Source organism: Manduca sexta, chromosome 14 (assembly GCF_014839805.1).
Source record: "Manduca sexta isolate Smith_Timp_Sample1 chromosome 14, JHU_Msex_v1.0, whole genome shotgun sequence".
NCBI lineage: Eukaryota > Metazoa > Arthropoda > Insecta > Lepidoptera > Sphingidae > Manduca > Manduca sexta.
Window position 1 is genome coordinate 810,437 of NC_051128.1, and position 22,261 is coordinate 832,697.

General features: G+C 37.9%; 1 protein-coding gene across 1 annotated transcript in view; it reads left to right on the plus strand.

Moving 5' to 3' along the window:
* LOC115442940 overlaps positions 1 to 22,261 on the plus strand; it is a 111,050-nt gene that overhangs the window by 28,430 nt on the left and 60,359 nt on the right. Inside the window, exons 21-22 of the mRNA XM_037438465.1 lie at positions 2,425 to 2,502; positions 18,993 to 19,086. Coding sequence (XP_037294362.1) covers positions 2,425 to 2,502; positions 18,993 to 19,086 — 172 coding nt within the window. The remainder of the gene's footprint in view (positions 1 to 2,424; positions 2,503 to 18,992; positions 19,087 to 22,261) is intronic.

Genomic DNA, 22,261 nt, shown 5'->3' on the forward strand with positions numbered 1-22,261 from the left:
AAAACTAAATGCCTGCTTTAGTATATTGCCTCATAACTGAGAATGTCCGACAATCAATCATAATCCTGTTAAGCTGAACAAAAACAGTGTAGGATTATTCCTTCATTTCGTTTGTCGCAACAATCCGTCAGCTGCGAGTGCGGATATTTAAATTACATCCGCTGTGACGTCATCCCGCGATTATTACGTCTTACTCAAATGTCAATGTAATATTAAATATTGTTTATTGATAAATTGACGCCGGGTTTCACTGTTTTCATTTTAATGAAATTTTACATTGTGACGATATTGTTTTTGCTGTAATGGGTTTTACTTAACTAACTAAAAACCCATTACAGCAAACTAATAATTATAGGCGATACGAATTTTGTAGAAATACTACGTTACATTATTATATACCAAATATCCGCTTCTTGAAAATGTTACAAAATATAATATCATTTCATTTCATTCTCATACAAAAAATATTCTACCATCTTGCATGTTTAATTTGCCTAACTTAATTTTACTTAAAGCCATCAAGGTAAGGTAAATGCTGCTTGTTATATTTTGCATGTGATTAATTAATACAGCAATTTTATGGAACACGTTTTTATTAATGTTTGGATTGACGTCTAAGACAATATACAAAAACTACCATAGAGTAAGTATTCATTAAGTTCTAATGTATATAACACTGCTATTCATGGATCGATTGCTCGATTACCTAAAAAACAATAAAAAAAAAGCATCCTTTGGCTCTCGGTCTACGCCATCTCGCACACCTGATTACAGCGATAAGTATAATAAAGCCCAGTGGGAAGATCGCTCGAACTCTAGTACATAGAACTGTGTCTATTATCCTGAGGTATTGGGTATTATAACACTCAGAAATAAGTCATAGCTCTGCAGCTATTCTATTTTACTATATAAAGTTATAGAGCTGTAGGGGCAATTTACATCTATGTTAATTTCTCTACATGAGAAATTACTTCTGCGAAGCGATGCGCGGCTAAAATATTTTGTGTGGAATTGTATAAAATTGTACGAGACAATTAGCATTGAGCGGCTGAATATATTTTATGAAAAATAACGGGTGCTTAATGTCACCTTCAGTATTTATTTGTCTACCATTTATATTGCAGTTTCGTTACGAGCGTGATTTTTGTATTTTTTTTTTTATTTATTTACTAGCTTTTGCTCGCGGCTCCGCCCGCGTTGTAAAGTTTTTCAGGCTAAAGTTCTCCGTTATAAAAATAGTAGTTTCCCGGGAGCCTATGTTCTTCCCAGGGTCTCAAACTGTCTCCATACCAAATTTCATCTTAATACGTTAGGTAGTTTTTGAGTTTAACACGTTAAGGCAGACAGATGCAGCGGGGGACTTTTGTTATATTATTTAGAACTTTTAAGTGAAACAATCCCGTCATACATCATTGTTGCATAACTTTAACCGTTTACGCAGCGCAGGCAACGGAAGCTCTCAAAACTCATAATTTTCCCCGTTTTTGCAACATGTTTCATTACTGCTCCGCTCCTATTGGTCATAGCATGATGATATATAGCCTATAGCACTCCAGGAACAAAGAGCTATCCAACACAAAAAGATTTTTTCAGTTCAAACCGGTAGTTCCTGAGATTAGCCATTACTGCCCCGCTCCTATTGGGTATAGCGTGATGATATATAGCCTATAGTACTCCACGAACAAAGGGCTATCCAACGTAAAAAGAATTTTTCGGTTTGGACCGGTAGTTCCTGAGATTAGCGCGTTCAAACAAACAAACTCTTCAGCTTTATATAATAGTATAGATTTCCACATACAACTATTTTACAGGTAATACCCAATACAATAGCGTAGTACAATAGTTATTATAATATTTTATTATTACTTACTATTACATAAGCGGCCGATGTGAATTCCGTCAAAGAGCATGAAAATATATCAATCTGGTTGGACAAAGCATTGAGCACACGCAGCGCGCGCGTCAATGGTGCATGCCGTAATAAGTTGGTGCGAGCTCGCGGCACCGAGAACAGTGGCGGTTGCCGCCGCCGCCCTACATACCTATCCGGGACACACAGCCCAGCTGCTTGTAGGAGACTAGGATTGTGTATTTTACCCCGAATCACCTTAAATAAATATTTGGCAATAGTTTTATTTTACCAAATTAAATTACATTTGACGCATAGCATTTACAGTTGTTTTCAATAAACGATCTCGATCTCAATCTTCAATCCGATTCCAAGAATTAATTAATCAAAGTAGGTCATAAGTAAGCTGGTCACAAAAAACTATTCCGATTGGTCAATTTTTGAGATAAATCGAAAAAAGCGATTGGTATCATTTATTGAATATGACGATTACTCAGGAGTTAAGAGATTGACACTTACATTAATATCGCAATGTATATTTGTGTAAAATGTTATTGTATTGCTGCTGTTCTCAGGGTCTGGAGGTGGTGTGCGAGGTGCCGATCGGCGGCGCGCTACATCCCGACGCCATCGTCGCGCTCCGACGCACGCAGGTACGTTACTATACTATTTAAAAGATAATGTAATGCCACGACTGCTTCGGTGGTGAAGTTGTAAGGCGCTGAAATACCAGATCGGAAGAAGTGATGCAGGGTTCTTCTGCTCTGAATCAGCACGGAATCTAAAATTTGTACCCGGTATGGCGATAGGCGTGTCTATGTTAATATCGTGAGACGGAACACATTTGTCCAAAAATAAATGCCTTGATTGCATCTCTGCCTATCCTTATCAATAAAGGCATTATGTGTGTTTTTAATGCCACTCATGCCAGCGAAGTCATTTTTTATCGTCAATTTCAAAAAGTCTCATTAGTCGTCTCATCAGGCATATAACAAACAAATTACAAACAAAATCTGGACAACGAGCATAATTGTTATGAAACTGACAGTGATTATAACTACATTGCCAAATTAATCGAAAATGTATTGATATTTGCGTCAGTAAATTACTAAAGTAATAAATTTAGATTAAATCCAAAGGCTGAATGATACGGATGGACTTGAATGGCGAATTGTCGATGGCAGTAACTCGCCACTGTCATTCAGCAACTCGCACGTTGTAACAAAACCTTTATTTATTTATGTCCGATCGATACTCATTTATCAGCCGATCGACTGCCTCTCGTAAAAACTGTTTCACGTTTATTGAAGAGCTTTTAGCTCTCATTATGCTCTGATGTGTTTAATGTTCGGCTTTTTGTCGTAAAAGCTTTATTTTATCTGTTAAACTATCAACCTGCGCATGAAATTGTTTGCGGAAATCGAATGAATAATTAATGTTAAAAGCTTTTATTACATGCTATCCCGTTTTTGTTTATTGTGTACTTATAAAGTTTTATACAACCGTACAGTGTCCGGGCAGTGGCGAGGCAGAAATGCTTGGAAACTAAAAAGAAATATATATTTAGTTCAATATGTTAAGACTATATACAGCTTGTAAGTTTAGTGTATTAAGTTAATCAACCCGGTATAAAAAGGAAAGTCAAGTATTCATAATATAATATCAATTACGGATCATTATGTAATGACTAGTGTTTCATTTAATATTTAGTCGTTAGCCATTCAAGCAAACATGCTATAACGACTAGTTATATGATGTATTCAGAGCGTTTATCGTTAGGCTTACGACTTTCTTCTCTCGTCATAAACTTTGTCATTAAAACTTCTATGCGGTCAAGATACGGTGATGATCACCTCATACTGGTAGTAAGATACTGGTATCCGCCCGGATAGCGACCACGGTACAACCCGCCGTAATAGCTCGCATAAGTTTTCGCGTTCCGAGGTTAGCCTGATATCCAGTTTCGAACAGGCTGACATAATTATATCGACTGGCGAGGGATAAACATCTCTCATCAGTCAACACGCTAAACTGGACAGTATTACGCTTACCATCATGTGTAGTTGAGTCAGTATGCTGTAATTATATAAAACTCTAATTACACCATCACATCACTGCACTGACTCTACACGGAAGTGTGTGAACAAAGCTTAATACATTTAATGGCAATATCATAAATATTTATGTTCCTTATGCGTCCCGGGACGATAATAAAAGTATCATGAAGATTGACGTTCAAATAAATTTGATAATCATAAAATTCTTAATAGTCTTGTTACAGCGATATTAAAGACTAGGTTTTGCTAGCGACTATTTTCGCGAAAGTCCCTTCCATTTTATTCAGGAAGAATTATTTTTCGCTGATGACGACATTGTATTCGAGACCTATCTGTTATATATATATATACGTAGTTTAGAAATAATATTATATGAAAACGCTATTATTCCGAAATGGCGGTGACATTAATTTAATTTAGGTACTCATGTCTGTGAAGAATACCATGAAAGAAATCTTCAGCGCGATCATTACCGCCGCAATTCGATATCAAATGAGGGTAGAACGTGCCAAATTTCCTCTCATCCGCAGAACCATTTGATAGGTATATTAAACCTGTTCGGTATCATTTCGTACGCTCATTGCTTATGTGTCATTCAATACTACACTAAATTCGTCATAGATTTACTTGGTTTGTAACTTCACACTATTTACATCTTGTATTCTTATAACATGAAAGGTTAATCAATGAACATTAGTATTTATTATTTTTAATATACACTTAAATGCATTAATCAAAGTTGAAAGAATGTGTAGTATGATCAGTATTTTCTCTTACTCAAATTAATTGAAAGAACTAAATGGCAAACGATAATTACATAAACACTGATCGTATTTAATTAATGTGATAAGGTACACCGACAGCCAATTTTATAACCAATGCTACATAAAAATAAGGTGCAGTAAGTTGCATAATACGTTTTACTCGCCGAAATTAACTCTCAGACTCTCCTATTCTATTACATAGATAACAAAAGTTGTACCTGCGGGCCGGTCTCGTGTGGTTGACGTCCAACTACACCGTACTCCATTAAAGTAACTGGAACTTGCGCCGTGCGACTGTTACAATGTGGGCCATTATGGCCGCCTCGCTAGTTGTGCAGTTTTCAACACTTGTAAAACTACATTGTGATGTTTTTTAACGTTCTTTGTTGTGTTGCTATCTAGTTGTAATGCTCGTTTAAACGTAGAGTGTTCTCATTTTTGTTTAAATTTTATTTTATTAAGACTAGGTTTTTAAAAAGATCAGTCGCAATTTTTTTATACTCGCTTGCAAAGTTACCTCACTGCAGCTGATGGTAAGTGGAGCGGGGTCCAATAGAATGTCGACTGACGAGAGATGATTACCTCTCGACATTCGACAGTGGACACAATTATGCTGGCCTGTTGGAACCGGATAAACACAGCAGTGGCGAAGTGAGGCAAAAAAATACGTTAGTTGACACATCGTGGCCAATTTAACAGAAGACAAAAGTAGACACACCTAAATAAACCTAAAAGGGAACCCGGTAGAAATCGGGTTGTATGGGCGATTCGCCACTGATACACAGACTGATCTCGGAACGCGACATATTTCCGTGGGCTCCTATGGCGGAGATTAACACCTTGTTTATGGTGGTCGTTATCCGGGCAGATATAAAATATATCCTACCGCCATTTTAGTCATTAAGCAATTTAATATAATATTCATCAATATGTCCATATTAGGTAATAAGTTTATTAGAACTACGAATATTATTTGTTGAATTATTACAATATTGTATATATGGCACAAAAGCTGCGAATAGAAATTCATATGTATATAATACAATAATTAAATACTGTTAATTGTTATAATTATTATAATCAATGTTTGTAGGCTCGTAGCAATTCCTCGTAGCATGTAGCACTTAACGTAGCCGCAATGATCGCTACATTAAGCAACCACCGTAGTCCGTACACAAAACAAGCCGTTAATTACATATCATTATACATAATAGTTGTAATCAGCTGCGAAATAAATAATACCTATGTACATAAATCTGCTGTAAACTCCAGACTGCTGCAGGATAACCACACTAATATGTTTTTTTTTTTATTTTCTTTTCCATAAACATAGTTTGGAAGTATTTCTATTTAAAAAAGGAAATCAAACTTCAAACAGCACTAACATCAGCTTTACAAAGCTTATGTCGTGTATGTGTTATTTGTCGTTTATACTATTTTACTTTTGAATGATAGGAGGTAGATGTAATAACAGAATATATTGGGTTTGCAATATCATATTTTAAAAACTTCTAATACTTATATTTGTTTACTAATACTATGAATGCGAATTTTTGTGAAAATTATCGCATGTTGGTTAGATGTAAACACATAAACCGCTCAACTATTTTGGATGAATTTTGGCCCAAAAAATGTCTGTCTTGAATTAATATAGGGCAATTTATCCGGTAATTTTCGTCTGTGGAAAAAAAATATATGGCGCTAACGCTGTACAAGTGGAGTCATGAATCGCTACACTTATTTAGAAAATTTTGTCGCGGAAAAGGCTTTTGATGCAGACGATATTACGGACAACACCTACTGAGAAATAAAACGTGGACGCGTATAGATGTTTCGACGCGTATTAGTTTGTATAGTCGAGTTTGACGAACAACATAAATAATTAAATCTTATTAATTTCATACATCAAATTATGCACACTTCTGATCCGATATTAATTAAACCAACGATATTTAATACAACATATACAATATGAATGAAATGTGGGGATTCTGATGAAATGTATTGCGCAGGGAAACCGTAATGAGCTTAATTGATAATGCTCTTTTAATTGCACTTAAGCCTATATCCATGACGTGAGAGGTAGCCATGCAAGTCTACACTTACGATGTACCCTGCTTAATATAACTCCCAGTATAATTAGTGATCAATGTGAGGATCAACATGCTGTCAGAATAGGAACCGTAATTCAGAGCTTATCTAATAAAGCTTTATAATTTTATGCTACTAATTACGCATATGGCTCTTACTACGAGATAAGCTACTCGTTTCGTCTATAAATTAAACACAAATACTCATAACAATCACACAGAGCACCGCGGCCCGCATAATGTCCAATTAGACAATTAAATGCATTATGGTCGGGGCGGTCCAACTCCAGCGTTGGTAAATAAGTGTTCATACTTGGTAGTTTGAAACTAGTTCATTTGCATTCAGCGGTAGTTGGTCCGCTGGAAATTTGTCTCAAATTGAGTGTTATATTGCTTGGAAGATCGTTTTACCGATGCATCGGACGTGTTATTGAGTGCATCATGAACAAGGCGTTTCTCTTAACACAATTGGTTGATGTCTCAGATAAGCCTAGTATGCCAATGATCATTAAAAATAACACAATCTTTGACTTTTTCTCGTGATAACATGTGTTACAATTTCAAGATTATAAAGTGTTTACGTACTGCTTCAAACCGTGGCATCTATCATTAGATGTACTTATTCGTTAGCAAATATATAAATACTTCACTAGCAATGTAGAGCCAAAAAACAACTGAAAATCGCAAGCCGGTGAAATGCGTGATTTATGCAAATTCAGTACTAAATTATGCAGCTAATAAGTACGATAGTATGCGGACGTTACACAAACCTAATTACCGAGTCTAGTTCGCGCAACATTGTGCGTAATGATATGCATGCTCAGCGGCACAGCAAACACAATACATATTAGTGTGTAATTTGCACACAAAGGGATAAATTTGATGCATTTAACAATGTTTTACCGCAGTCCTTGTCAATCTTTTTTGACCTCACAGCCCCTAAGGGATTTACGGTAATCATCGTGGACACCTAATTAAAAAAGTGATAAACAGTGATTTTTTATACGTACATAGCAAAGTGACCCAACTGCACCTGATGGTAAGTGGAGTAGAGTCCAATAGAATGTCGACTGACGAGAGATGATTATGCTTCGGCATTCGACATGATTATGCCGGCCTGGTGGAACCGGATATATACAGGACGATCCCGGAACGCGACACACTTACGTAAGTCACTATCGCGGGTTTTAAAACCTTGTGTACGATGGATATTCCAGAAAACTTGGCTTATAGCTTTATGATGTATGGTTCCGATATATTTATTCCCTCGTGATAGATTCACAGACCCTCAGCGGTCATCGGACACCAGATTGAGAAACCTTGGCGGTATAATAGATTCTATATGGCAGAGCCGAACGCGCACATAACTGATTGATTGCCACAGGGAATAGAAAATAGCTGTAAATTGTGGTGCATTGTCGATATTTAAAGAGAGGTGATAGATGACAGCACATTAGGAATATTGATTTTTTCGGATTGCTTCGGTGGCATATTATTACTTTGCATTACATAGGCGGTACGTCCACCACTCTGAGGTTTCGAGTTCGAATTTCGGGTTGGGCAAGGTGATATATGATTTTTCTGCTAAATGTCAACCCGGAGACTGATATTTATGCCCTATATCACTAAGTCTTCGCGCCCTATCACGTCATGAGATGGAGCACACATGGCGTAAAGTGAAAGGCCTACTTGCAGCTCTGCCTAACCTTTATGGATATTTTTATCCAGTTTTTGCCACACTCCTCCCCTTCTCTGTCCTGCGCCTAGGTCATTACACGGATTTTTGCAATCCACCCACACACTTACACACCCACACACACATAGTATGTCGAGTCCGTCCTTTGTTTTCATTTTATGTGAAGTCAATGCCATAGTACCATACAAAAATTCCAATCCTAGAAAACCCACATCTCCTACATAAAATTTTACAACAACATTTTTAGACAACAAAGGACTTAACAATGTAAACATTCATGTGTTAGATTTTTAAGTAGAGACATTTTAAAATAATTGTGTATTTTTATACACAGATCACTTATATAAGCAAACGAACATATGTATCAATCATTTTATACCATCAGGACATCAGTGATAAATACGTTACGTCAGTAATCAAGTAGGGAAGGGCGGATGCGTTTTCAAGGAAACAAGGCCCACTATATTTGTTATACAATATATTTATTACATATATTATATTGATATGGATATACATCAATAAACATAGCCACTGATATAATGTTTCATTAACATTAGGCATTAGACATTACTATAGCACCAGTTATACATTTATTATATCTTTTATATATTATACAATATGTACTATGTTAGGGTATATACCCTAACGTAGGTACGACTCCCAAATTATTAAATGTTTAATCATCATATTAATAAACAATGTTTAATTGTGAAAGAAACTAAAAGGAAATAAAGTGTATTTACTTAACTTGTCAGTCTCTTAGTATTGCTCTGCTCGACGGCTCACGACGAAATGCCCCGTATCAACCAAGTGGCCGGTATTTATATCACTTCGAACGTCAAAACATTTAAGCACTACCGCCATTTCAGACAAATGTTTACAATTTCCATTTTAGTTACCTTAATGCATTTGTTTACAATAACTTACACAAATAATCACATTATAAACAGTAATATAGCTTTTTTATAAATAATCTATGCTAATACATGCGATCCTCACAAGCCGCTCTAAGGTACGTACACCGAAACAGTAATGTCAGGCGTTTAAGGCATTCTCTAGAATTTTGTTCGGGTTAGATATGCCCTAAGGATCACTTTACAATGAAATAACTTCAGATAAAATAACGTATAATGTTTATAATGTTTGGACATATTTGGAAGTCGAATCAATACAATATTATAGATTAATGTTACACGTAAAGGTGCGAATTGGGTTGACTAATGTCCGCAGGTTCGAAACACGAAGCACGCACCACTGACTTCTCGAAGTTACGTGTCTATTGTTTATCAATAATTATAGTTTGTTTTAACGGCGAAGGGAACCATCGTGAAGAAATCTACATACCTAAGAATTCGCCACAAGAATTTTGAAGGTAAGCTAAGTTTACCAACCTGCAATAGGCCAGCGTTGTGGACCGAGGCATAAATTCTCTCAATAGCAGTAGACGCCCGTGGCCAGCAATCGGACGGTATTATACAGGGCTGATATTATTATTATGAAGTACTGTATATTATTACTATTATTATTACTGAGTAGTATTATTATTACTGACTTATCGCTTTAAAATAGAGGTATAGAAATATGAATAAGGGGGTTAGTGTTACATCAACTATATCAGATCATCGATACATCATTGACTTTTATGGTTTAAACAGGTTCTGGTAACCTCACAGTACCTTAGTAGAAAAATAATATCGAACCAGAGACGTCGTGATTGCCTCAGTGACGTAGTTGTATTCCGTGCACTTTGCGCCGTGTGATTGCTGAGGTGCTGGATCCAAAGCCCGGGTCGGACAAAGATAAACGGGTTTTTCTACTCAGAGTCAGCCCGGAGTCTGGAACTTGTGCCTCATATGACGAAAGGTTTGCCCTCAATGACATCATAGGACGGGGTACGCACGGCGAAAAGTGTTGCATTAGTACCAAACCCTTCGAAGACAAAAGGACGTGAGTGTGTGTGTGAGAGACGTCGTCCCCCGATGGTTATCAGAATGTCGACGTGTCATAAATATTTCTTCTGATAATCTCGGGTCTATTCGTAACTAACGAGTCTACGAGGGACCGCGTGAGATTAGTTTCTTGTTGATCTACAATCGACTTGGCCCGGGGGATGACGGCCAAGTTGTGTGTACTTTATGGCTCTCTAGTGACCTAACGATGAGCAACTAGGACTCCATTATTGGTTTCGGTTAAAGCACTTTATTATAACTTTATTTCTGAAAAATATTTGATGAGATAATATTAAGTTGACGAGAACCCGTAGAGATAGCGTTCATAGTTACTTGGAATTCTACTTGCCTAATCTTGCACATAGAAGTCTTGTAATATTTAATTATTGTTTGGTCATTGTGCAACCACTTTGATATTTTCTTAAAAAGATAATAGTACGTAACATAAATAGTACGTACAAAAAATGAACAGTAACGGAAATACTTTGTAGTGACAATACTCAAGGGATATTGTGTCTTTTAACGATCTGAATGTGCCTGAGATGGTCAAGTGCATCGGTAACCGCACTTGTTGAAATATTTCACAGCAAGACAACCGTATCCATAGACCATAGTAATGACCCACTTTATCGTAAGACAAATGATCATTAATGCAAAGCCTACATAATGAATACCTTCTTTATATTCACACTGATACTATCATATATTTGCTCTTACTATATCCATCTGATTTGCATTCCATCGACGCAGTTAGCGCTATGATCTAGATATTGGTGTTCGGCGATACTCGGAAGCGCTCGGGGCGATTCGTGCCACTTAATATTGTCTAATAATATTAGTATCGGATTGCGGCTAACCTGATTAGCTTCAGGCGACGTGATGCCATCGCTGTTCTTGTTTATTGCTAGGCTTGGGAAGGTATCAATGACGTGACCAGTAGTGCTCGCCTGATGCACGCTTGCCCATAGGCCGTAGTAATATTGACACCTTGAATGTCTCAGCGTTGCACTGCGCTTTTTGCATTGAGGTGAATTTTGAGTCTCCTAATATTCAGAAATTACTCTCAATATTTTTAAGATGACACCCCAAAGATCTTTACGCTGTACAGTATATACTACTACTTAGCAGTTGAACATTTTGCATCAGAAATATTAGCAAATAAAAACCAAAATTGAATTAGTGCCCAAAAACTGCTAATATAATATTGTATACGAAAACTTTAACAATTTTTTTTCAGTTTTAGAACATCATTTTGAATACAAAAGTCTTATATTTTCTGTTGCCCTAGAGTAATATAGAAATTGTTGTTCATAGTACATAAATGCAATACATAATCGATCACAAGTTTATCACCGTGACCTCAATCCCATCGCCGAAATCACATGACACAGTTTAACTGAAGTTCACGAGATAACTGGCGCGGTTTATGGGGGTGTTTTTAAACGCGGACTCGTAAACCGACCGACGAATAGCTACAGATCCGGGATAAAGTTACAGGAAGTACCACAAGTTCTCTTCATTTTATTTTTGTAACAAGTAGTCACGCTGTAGGTAATCAGGTTTTTTGGATAATGGCTCGGTTTATTTCAGACTAGCTGTTGCTCGCGGCATCGCCTGCGACAAAGACCTTTCCGAATATAGAATTACAAAAAGTATTTTTAGTGCTTTGTATATATTATGTCTCATCAGAATCTGTTCAGCAGATTCAGTGATCTTCTACCAAACATTTAAACATCTGAATAATCTGTTACATTTATAATATGAATTAGCTTTTGGCAGCTTCGCCCGCGTGAAAACGTTTTTCTGTATAAATACTGTCCCGGAATAAAAAGTAGCCTATAGTACTCTGGAGTAATGTAAATTCCTATTAGTAAAAACATTTTCAGAGCCGGTTTAGTAGTTCCTGAGATTAGCGCGTTTAAACAAACAAACATTATTCAGCATTATAATATTATTAGTAAAGATAAGATATATCCAAACAACAACCTATTTTAGAGAAAATTCTCATATATCAAACAGGCTGTATCACACCGTGACGCTTCCATTCGTAAACGTTGCTATATTCCGCGCGTGCGCCTTACAACTATTTACATTTAACACATATCCGGGCGGTTGATAGCAGGACGTCCTGTGACGTTCACACGCTCCGTAAACCGGGTAACGGTGGAGCGATATTTTATTGCGAAGACAGAAATATAGCATAATGACAGGACAGCTGGATGGCAGGACGTCCTGCGACGTTTACACGCGCCGTATATCGGGAAACAATGGGGCTGTTTTATGTTCACTGCGGGCGCTATCTCGGCCCGAATAACATATTGTTTTATTTACGCGAGTATTGATTTTACAGGAGAATTAATGTAGGGGACAGTTGGAGTTGCGCCAGGGTATTTTACTAACCTGGCTGAATTGTGGCTATACCGGCTTTGATGGTAGAGTGTAGTCCAAATTTTATGTCGGCCTATGACAGATATTGAGTGAATCAATTGCATATGTGCCTGCCCTGTGATATAGTACACATTCAAGATCATAACAATAATATTTATTGAAGTTTCGCGAAATTATGTCACTCGTTTTAAGAGGTATGTGAACAGACTATGTTTTGTTTGTATGTATTGCGGGAGATAAATCAGCGGTCGTTTTAAATTATTCATTCACGGATTTGGATTTAGTGGATTTTAAATTGTTACATGAGAACAGTGGACTCATCTGTAATGGTCAGCGCACACTAATCATATAAAATTGCTCTGGATCTTAAGCAATTTAAATCCTTTATAGCCGGTGCACACCGCGCGATTTTGCGACGATTTTGCATTGCGTTAGACGTACCTAATTTAGAGAATTCAAATTCTGTGACGTAATATAACTTGGATCTTACTAAATACAACGCATATATATACAGATTGTGAAAATACTACATATAAGTAAAAATAAACTTATAAAACACTATTTTCCACTGATGCGCGTTACGTACCACGAAAAAAATATGAAACACTAACTTTTAGAAACCTTTAGGAAGGTGCGATTTCGCGAGAAGTGGCAGACATCTGACTGTAGTGTCAGACGGCGGTGACAGTCGCCGTTACTTTAAAGTATTATTTTGTATGAGACCGACACCGACACCGACTGACACTGCCGCGTGACATTTGCAGTCATAAGTCGATAATACTGCTAAGTAATCCCGTCTGCCATCACAGCCCATACCGTTGCTGTGTGCCGCATTCCGCAAAATCGCACCTTAAGGCAATTAACAAAGTGGTACGCGTACAAACGTACTGTGTAAGCACCGCTAATTACACAAAAAATACCGAACGAACATTCCGTAGTAGAGCGTGCGCGAATCAGTTAAAACCTTGCCACTTGTTTCGTTGAAATACGACGGAGAGCTGCTCTCGGTCTACGGCGATGATATTACCATGCTCCTGTGAGTGCGCACTCCATTATATGCTCATGTTTAACTAGAGCCTGCTGCGTTTTAAATTTGGAATTTATTTCCGTGTAAAGCGGTGAATATAGAGATATGTATCCTCGCATCTTAATAAGATTAATAGACCACGACATATCCTACCATACCTATCCATACCCTCATTCCTCGTAATGCCGTCTAACTCTCGTACACTTTTAACAGAGCCTTTACATATTCAAATACCATATGCACGGATCGTAGATAACCCTTCAAAACCTTTAAATTTACTTGAAACATAAATCCACTCCCAGTTCTGTACTTTAATATGTTAATCTGATATTAAATATGTTGCTGTTGACTATGTAAGTAGCTTACAAGTTTGGTGCAACTACCAATGTAAGTGAATTCATAAATGTTAACATAAAACGTGGAAAAGAAAAGTAAGTTAGAACGCTGTTGAGTAAGCCTTAAATTAACACATGAGTTACTTTTTATTCCGGGGAAGGGCTTTCAGAAGAAATCGCGAGCAAGAGGATCAACTGTAGACCTTAAACTGTTAACAATGCAGTAGTATATCTCGTAGTGAAAACTCTTTACTTGGTTATTTATTACATGACCGGTAAAGTATCACCGGTCTATATTTATTTTCCAGACAGTTATTCAATTATTGAAACACTTCTTTACTTCACTAACAATTTACTGCATAGTAACACTAGCGGAATACACAATGTGCTCGGTTCGAGCGTCCAAATAAGACTCGTACAAAAACTTCTACAAGATTGAGCTCTCGTCGTTCGGCCGGTCCTTATATTGACAGCAGTCGACCTCCCTCCTTTTCTAATACTTCCTCGATGTAATGGTAGATGGCGCCACTATCGCTCCGGAAATTCACCAATTCAACGAATAACGAGGTGCTGCGGCGACATATATAATATACTAGGTATGTATGTATATATCTAAATCAACAGGATATGTTAAACTTGACAATGGCCAATGTCAAATTGTACTGAACAAGAGTTCTTACGCAATCTCTAAATAAAACAACACAAAAGCCGGTAGACATGTGAAAGAAATGTTATTTGACGAAACAACACCGGGAGCCGCCGTGAACCGTCTCAAATGGGCTTGTAAGATTGTTCCGCAAGTCAACGGTGTTGAACCGTAGCGCACACTGGCGCCGATAATGTCGAATATATGATGCGACGTGAAGCTATTCTATAATGTTGAAATCAAACAGGAATTTGTGGCTCTTTCTAAAAGCAGCTGAAATTTGAAGCATATTATCGGTAGTTTACATGCTCATTGCTCCAACCATTCCGTTGTACATAGAAACGCTGATCTTATAATCGATCTGGATATAGAGATTGCGTTATCGTAGCAATATGTGCGCCGTACTTTACGCTACATTGCTACATTTCCCGTCAATTTTCCTCAATTTGCGCGGGTGGCATTCGGAGAGGTGCAGAGGAGGGATATGTCGTCGTGACGTCACGCGCGTCACGTGTGCTATCCCCGCGTGATTTGAGATTTTACTATGGATTTATGTGTGAAGGAAAATTTCAACGATTTTTATGGGGGTGGATAATCATTGCTCTATTGGTTTGTTTCCAAAAAGACATTTATGGAAATGAATATCTAAATTAGCAACGTCTTCAAACTTTAATATCGATATGTGAATGGCTCCTAACGACTACGGGGATGCCGTCTACTATCAACTGCTATAAAGAAACAATAACTCTATTACAATATTTAAGAAACATACAAATTGCTAAAAATAATCAATTTTAAAATCAATAGCCTCACTATAACTCATTAATCCGTTAGTTATTGAGTATAATATTATTATGTTCAATAGTTATTGACCATAAAGTCAATTCCAATCTCGTTATATTTCAATATACACGAGGCGGAGTCCCATATTGACATGTTAATAATTTACATACATTCAGAGATTCATTTTAAAGCGGAGAGCAGATTACATTTTGTTGAATAATGGTGAGAGGTGTATACTTAGGCAGATTGACCTCTCATAAAATCGTCCATAAATTATTGGGCTTTCCATACTTTAATGCGTAATACAAGAACCTCGAGATAAAATACCAAAACAAGTAATTTGAAGGAATGTATAATAACTTTGTTCTGTTTCGTTTATTATAACGACGGGTTGAAAAAAGCGATTGTGATAGTTTATTGTAAATAGCGGCTAGAGTTCTTACTAAGACATGATATACCGCCGCAACGTCGTAACGCAGATAGCGATCTCCACCGATTGAAGTCGGCTGGATTTTAACCAACACCGACAAAAATCGGTCGAACTGTGTTGCACTTGATACCTCTTGGCAGAGAAAATGAATTAAGGCTAGCCATCTATTCTCGAGAACGCTGTTTGCCATTATATCACCGAACCAATAAAATACAGTCGAAAACCCATCAATATTGGTTTTCAAAGCTATGCTCACTCAGACTTCGGGAGAAGTGACCACCTCAACATATAAAACGTTCTAGTGACACCTAGGTAAATACTAGTAGACACGTGCTCGTTTGGAGGCTTACCCACACTATGATGCCGGCATGGACGCCAGGTTCGCTTACGGGCTTGCCGGCGATCGTCTGACTTGGCATCAGTGCCACATAATTTAGTCGTTGGCATGGTCGCCGAGCGAAGCGCGGATGCATTCCTCTAATAATTTTCGTCCATCTAACAATTATGGCAGTTAGTGTCAGATGCTGATTAATGCCGGAAGCAAATCTGAGCGGTATTAGCCGCGTCATGCCAGCAGCATAGTGTATAAGAGTCCTTATAGCAGAAGCCGGACAATAAGTGACCGGCGTGCATATTCATCTGTTATATCAGAGAAACCGTGGGAGAATAGCTAATCTCGAAGGAAAGGAGAGGCAATTTGTGAATGAAAAGGTTTCAAACCTTTCAGCAACGCATGGTCGTATGTCGCTTTCATGTAAAATGTACGCGCTGTTTTTGTTCCTAATAGCGCACGGCCCTTCCATGCGGTGTGTGATTACCTTGAAGCTCCGTTATTTTGTTTTTAGGACCTGTTCGATAGAATGGAGTCCACTACGCCTCTCAGAAGTGCTCCATACAAGCAATTGATGAAGATATTGGATTTGAAGTTTGTTACTTTTTGTTTTATTTGATGGCTGTTGTATGTGCCGGTAACATGTTTTGGTGACGTATCTAGGCTTCGTTTTTATAACTATTTGAATTGTATAAGTTTATGAAGATATATATATATATATATTACTCCTATTCAACCGAACATTTTTTTTATTAATAAGAAGCTATATTGGTCCTGAGTGCTGTAGGCTTTTCTCGAGGAAATATAAAGCGGGTCTTTTATCCCAGAATAACTTATTTACGCCAGCAGAGATGCAAACAAAACCTAGTCCGTTGATAATATAACTATAGAGTTATTGTATTTTTACTGACCATATTAAATAATTTTTAACGTCAGAGAAAGCAAGACAAAAATGATTAAACTCGGACAGAAGTTAGCAGCCGGTATAATAGTACGGATGAGCTATGCTGAAGAAAGTTTATAAGGCTTTAATAATGCGAAATAAACTCTATACGGCACAGAGTGGCACGGATAGCAGATATTAATGGAAGCAGTAAACAACTTTACGCTAATCAGACCAGGAATCGACCGCGAGGGTAAATCTCAGCGCTCCGACCTGGCGCGGCGTCCCTCTTGTACAATGGAGGGAGGGTATCGGCTGATTACCCGCCGCTCCCGCAACTGTGGTCACTGATTAATGTGGCTGTACGCAGTTTAGCGGGGAGTGACAAGGACAGAAATATATATTATATCCAAGCCCACGTTTTAGTCTTCGAATGGATACATTTATTTATTTATTACACTTTACATACAAAGAGTATCAAATGCGGACTTAATGCCGCAGGCATTCTCTATCAGTTAACCTTTAGGTGGTGCAGAGACTAAAGAAGGTAGATGTACACAACAAGAAGAGGTAGTGGAGAGATATACAACAGCGCAAATCATATATTATAATGATTTCTTATGTTTACGCGAATGTTAGACATTGAAATTAAACTAATTTTCGGATTCTATCGCGGTGCTAGTATTTTATTTTCTCCCGACGTTTCGAAGACTTTGCAGCCTTCATGGTCACGGGGGGGACTGAGTCCCGCGATAGAATCCGAAAATTAGTTTAATTTCAATATCATATATTATGTTGAATAAAACATTCAAGTTCTAGAATTCCCAATAACCCCCGCTCTTTCTTAATTCTAATATAAACATCTGATGAGACAATTTTCACGACTCTTTTGGAATTCCGAATGTTTACTCATAAGTCCATCACGTTTACCGAATATTTAAAAAAAATTCCGCGAAAAACTTTTCAACTTTGATTAAACCCAAATATCGAGTTTTGGAAAACCTACTAATGAAGAGTTTATAACACGTGACGCGACTCGCAAGCTTTTAGCGAGCTGTCGCCACCGCGCGGCGCGGTTGATGAAATATGCCTGCACGTAATGAACAGTGATGAACTCGCGCCACCGCGTGATGCATTGCGCGCTCGAAGTGATAATTAGATTTGTTAATGGGTTTTGAAGGAGTCTTGAATGTTAAGTAATACATGTTGCATTAACGCAGGATTCGTTTTCAGCGCCTAGGAATGGGTATCTTATAGAAAACCGAAGTCAAATAACATATTATGTATTGTTAATTAGGACACGACTATTAGCGCCATCTGGTCGCAAAATTGTAGAACCTGCAATATTCACGCGCCCGCCTAAAACAAAGTTTACCCATCCCGAACGCACGGTGGCGCGCAGGGTGGAGGTGTGCGCGGGGGCGCGGGCGCGCGGGCGCGCGACTATGGCAGTTCACCGGCCATTTTTTTAGTGTGTAGGCATTTTTCTGTAGCTCATATAAGTTTGGTCATAGTAATATACTTCGTTTCGTTCTGTTTCCGCGTGTTTGGGTCTTCATTTATTATTACCCTGCCCCTCATCCGTAACATGTATTGTTGCATATTTGCCTGTCGGCGTCAAGGTTTTAATTTTATAATCGTTACATATTATAATACGCTATAAGGGTGAAATTCGCGCGTTCATATGTACTTACAAGACTATGAAAACCTTAAATATATTTACCATTATTAATGTCTAATTGTACAGATGTATATTTATTGCAGAGAGAGTGTCGCCCTGGAGAGGCGTTGGGAGTGACGTCCCTCACGCCCGCTGACATATTCTCTCAGGAGGACCAGCGCAGGGACGAGCAGAAAGGTAACTCATGCTGTACACAGACACTGAGCGTCATTAGCTTCGACACTTGAATGTGTCTCGGAATGTATTTATTTTTATCTGCTGTTACTTCACTAAGTAGTGTTATATCTTGTTTTATTGCACTTTTATTACGAAGTTGGAGTCCAGTGATTACTATAAAATAAATACATGTTACAAGACATGATAAATAGAAGGGGTTAGAAATCGAATTAGCCTAGAAAAAAAATATATCCTACCACCAGCAAAAATAACAAAAGCTTAATCAACGAAACTTCAACTAATGCGTTGCTTAAGCCTCGGTTTAAAAAGCAAAAGTATAATAAATGTTATAAGACGAAAATTTCCTGACTTACAACAGTAACAGTCCGGTAGGGACAATATATTCACACCGGAGACAAAACTGGTAATAGCTTCTGTCTCGTGACCGTGATTTATATCTGAAGCATTTGTGTGAACACGCCATTGTCCGGGAGTGTGACCCGGGTACAATAGCTTCTCACCCGCATAGTAAATCGAATGCAGGTAACCTTTACCAAGAGAACAATGTTTAGATCGCGAAAGATTTTAGAGACGATCTCCAGGTCTTTAATAATAAAAAATACCAGCCCTGCATTTTATACTGTCCCACTGCTGGTCACGGGTCTGCTCTATTACTGACTGGATAAACTTACACGCAGAGGCACTAATATGTACCGAATGTAGATTCGTTAGGTATGTTTTCTAGGTTAAGGAACAAAATATATATTTTGTCAAAAATACGTCATTGTAACTCAGTTGCCTGTATTTTAATATTTTGTTACAAGGTACCGGTCCATGTTACGTCTTATGAAATGTATATATAGCTAAGCTGGACTGCTTGTAAATTTATAAACCATCCCACCAGCAATCAATACATTAGAACGGTGCGTTATATAGTTATACAACAAACACTATACTAATGTAACTCATTAATTATATTAAATGAGAAATGTCGCGAGTGTCCCGAAACTAACGAATTAATCCATTTGGTGACAAATGCTATGGCCTCAGAGCCATTCCTATAGAGCCGCGACCAAACTGATGACCGATAAAACGAATTACTGTTTTATACGTCGATTTTATACACTTTTAGAAAGTGCACGCCGAAAGCACAAATCGGACAATTTACTATTAACTACAAGAAAATAGAAAATAATCTTTTGAGTTCGTATCAATAACAATTGTTGAATGATAAAGCATAATATGTCTTCCAAACTGTAATGATGTTTGCGCCAGCGAGGAGTAATTCACTCACTATCAGAAATACTCGCCATCATTCAGTTCAATAAAATACCTAGTATTGCTCGCGGGTTAACCTTATGCTATCCTCTCCTTTCCTTAACAGAACCACGCGTGCCGGTTTGCAACATCCACCTTCGTGGTCCTTTCCTTCACGTCCCGAACCAAAAGGTTTAATAATTCATAGTTCTTCCGCACCATTGAGCTGTTGAACAGTTTGCTAGCATACGTGTTCCCTCCTTTTTATAACTTGCGGCCCTTCATGCAGAACTTGAAGAAGCAATTAAGTCCGGTGATGTTTATCTTTTGACGGTCGACATATTTTTGGTCATCTCTTCACTTAACATCAGGTGCAGTGTGGTCACTTTGCCGTGACTTCTACAAAATAAACAGGTTTCCCGTGTTTAAAGTCTGTCCCACTATGAAACTCGATGTAAAATCACAATAGCGATCCATAACGCCATTCTACTCGATGTTAGCGCCATCTAAATAAAAAATCAGATTATAACAAAATGTCCCACGAAAACAAATTCGCTGAATAAAAAGTAGTCCATCAGTTAATACAAGGAATGGTCTCTCCTTGTGCCTATTTACATTAACATCCGTTTATATAGTTAACGAAAACTAATGTACCATCTATGCTTGTGCTGTGTGCGCTATGCTACGTCACTAACCCCACACATAGCCATACGTTTCATTCGGTAACCATTCATAATGTGCTGCGATTGATAATGTAGGTCACGGGGCAAGTAGAACACAGTGTACACGAAACTATTCGCATATTCCTAATGCATTCATTCATTTCATCGATCTGGGTGTTCCAAAAAATCCATGTGCATTTGCGAGTTTCTAATGGGCAAAGAGCAACTATGGCTGGTATGCGACTTAATAGTGTCTGTGCACATGATAGTTCCATTATTATAACCAGTTTAAACAACTTGGCCGATTCTCTAGTCAATGAAAGCGTATATGCGTTCTGGAAGGCACCGAGTTCGAATCCCAGGCATGGTTATATTTTGGGCAGTAAGGCTAACTAAAGCTGATCTTAACAGGCATGAACATGTATATGAGATCAACGGTTCAAAGGAATTTAAATTTGAATAATAAACGCAGTACTAAGAATGCCCCTTTTAATATGTCACCACGGCCTGCCGCGTTTTAAAGCCACAGAGAGACCTGTAGAAAGGGTTACATAGATCAATGTTTAAATTTTAATGCGATCGAGCTCAGCGGCAGACACCTTTACTTACAGTAGGAGTAGGCATTTTTGAAGGGTTTATTACCAATATTTTTTTTGTCTCATAGAATGCGGTGAAATCCATACACATGATAAATACCAACTAGCCTATCGCGCACAAATTCAAAACTCCGGGCGAATACTGAGCCGAAAAACCCAATAAAATTTTTCCTGGCCCGGTATTCGAACCTGAGAACTCAAAGCAAAAGTCGTACCGCGCACGCAAAGCAACTACACTGCTAACGCAATATACAATTTTCGTATTGCGCTTCTTATCCATTGCGAGACAGCTTATGACGTACAAGTGCAAGAAATTTATAGAAAATATTAGAAGCGTTACTGTCTCTGCACGAATAATAACTTTTCCTAGAATAAAAGTTGTGAAGAACCCTGCATCATATCTAGCGAAGTGACAAACTGACCGATACAAATACTTTGATACCCTCCGAGCCAGTCTTCAAGTGTCGGTTTAGTGGGAGAAGTTGTATTGTCCGAGTTCGCCAGGAAGTTAAACTACTTGCGGACGCCACGCGAGTGCACACTATTGTGATGTTTCTTGAAACCTTTTAACGTTGCAAATGTTTGTGAAGATGTTTGCAAGTCAAATATAAACCACAGAATCGATTTAGATTAAATTTAAGTAAACCAAGGATCAAGACATCCACTACTTTGAAAACATGT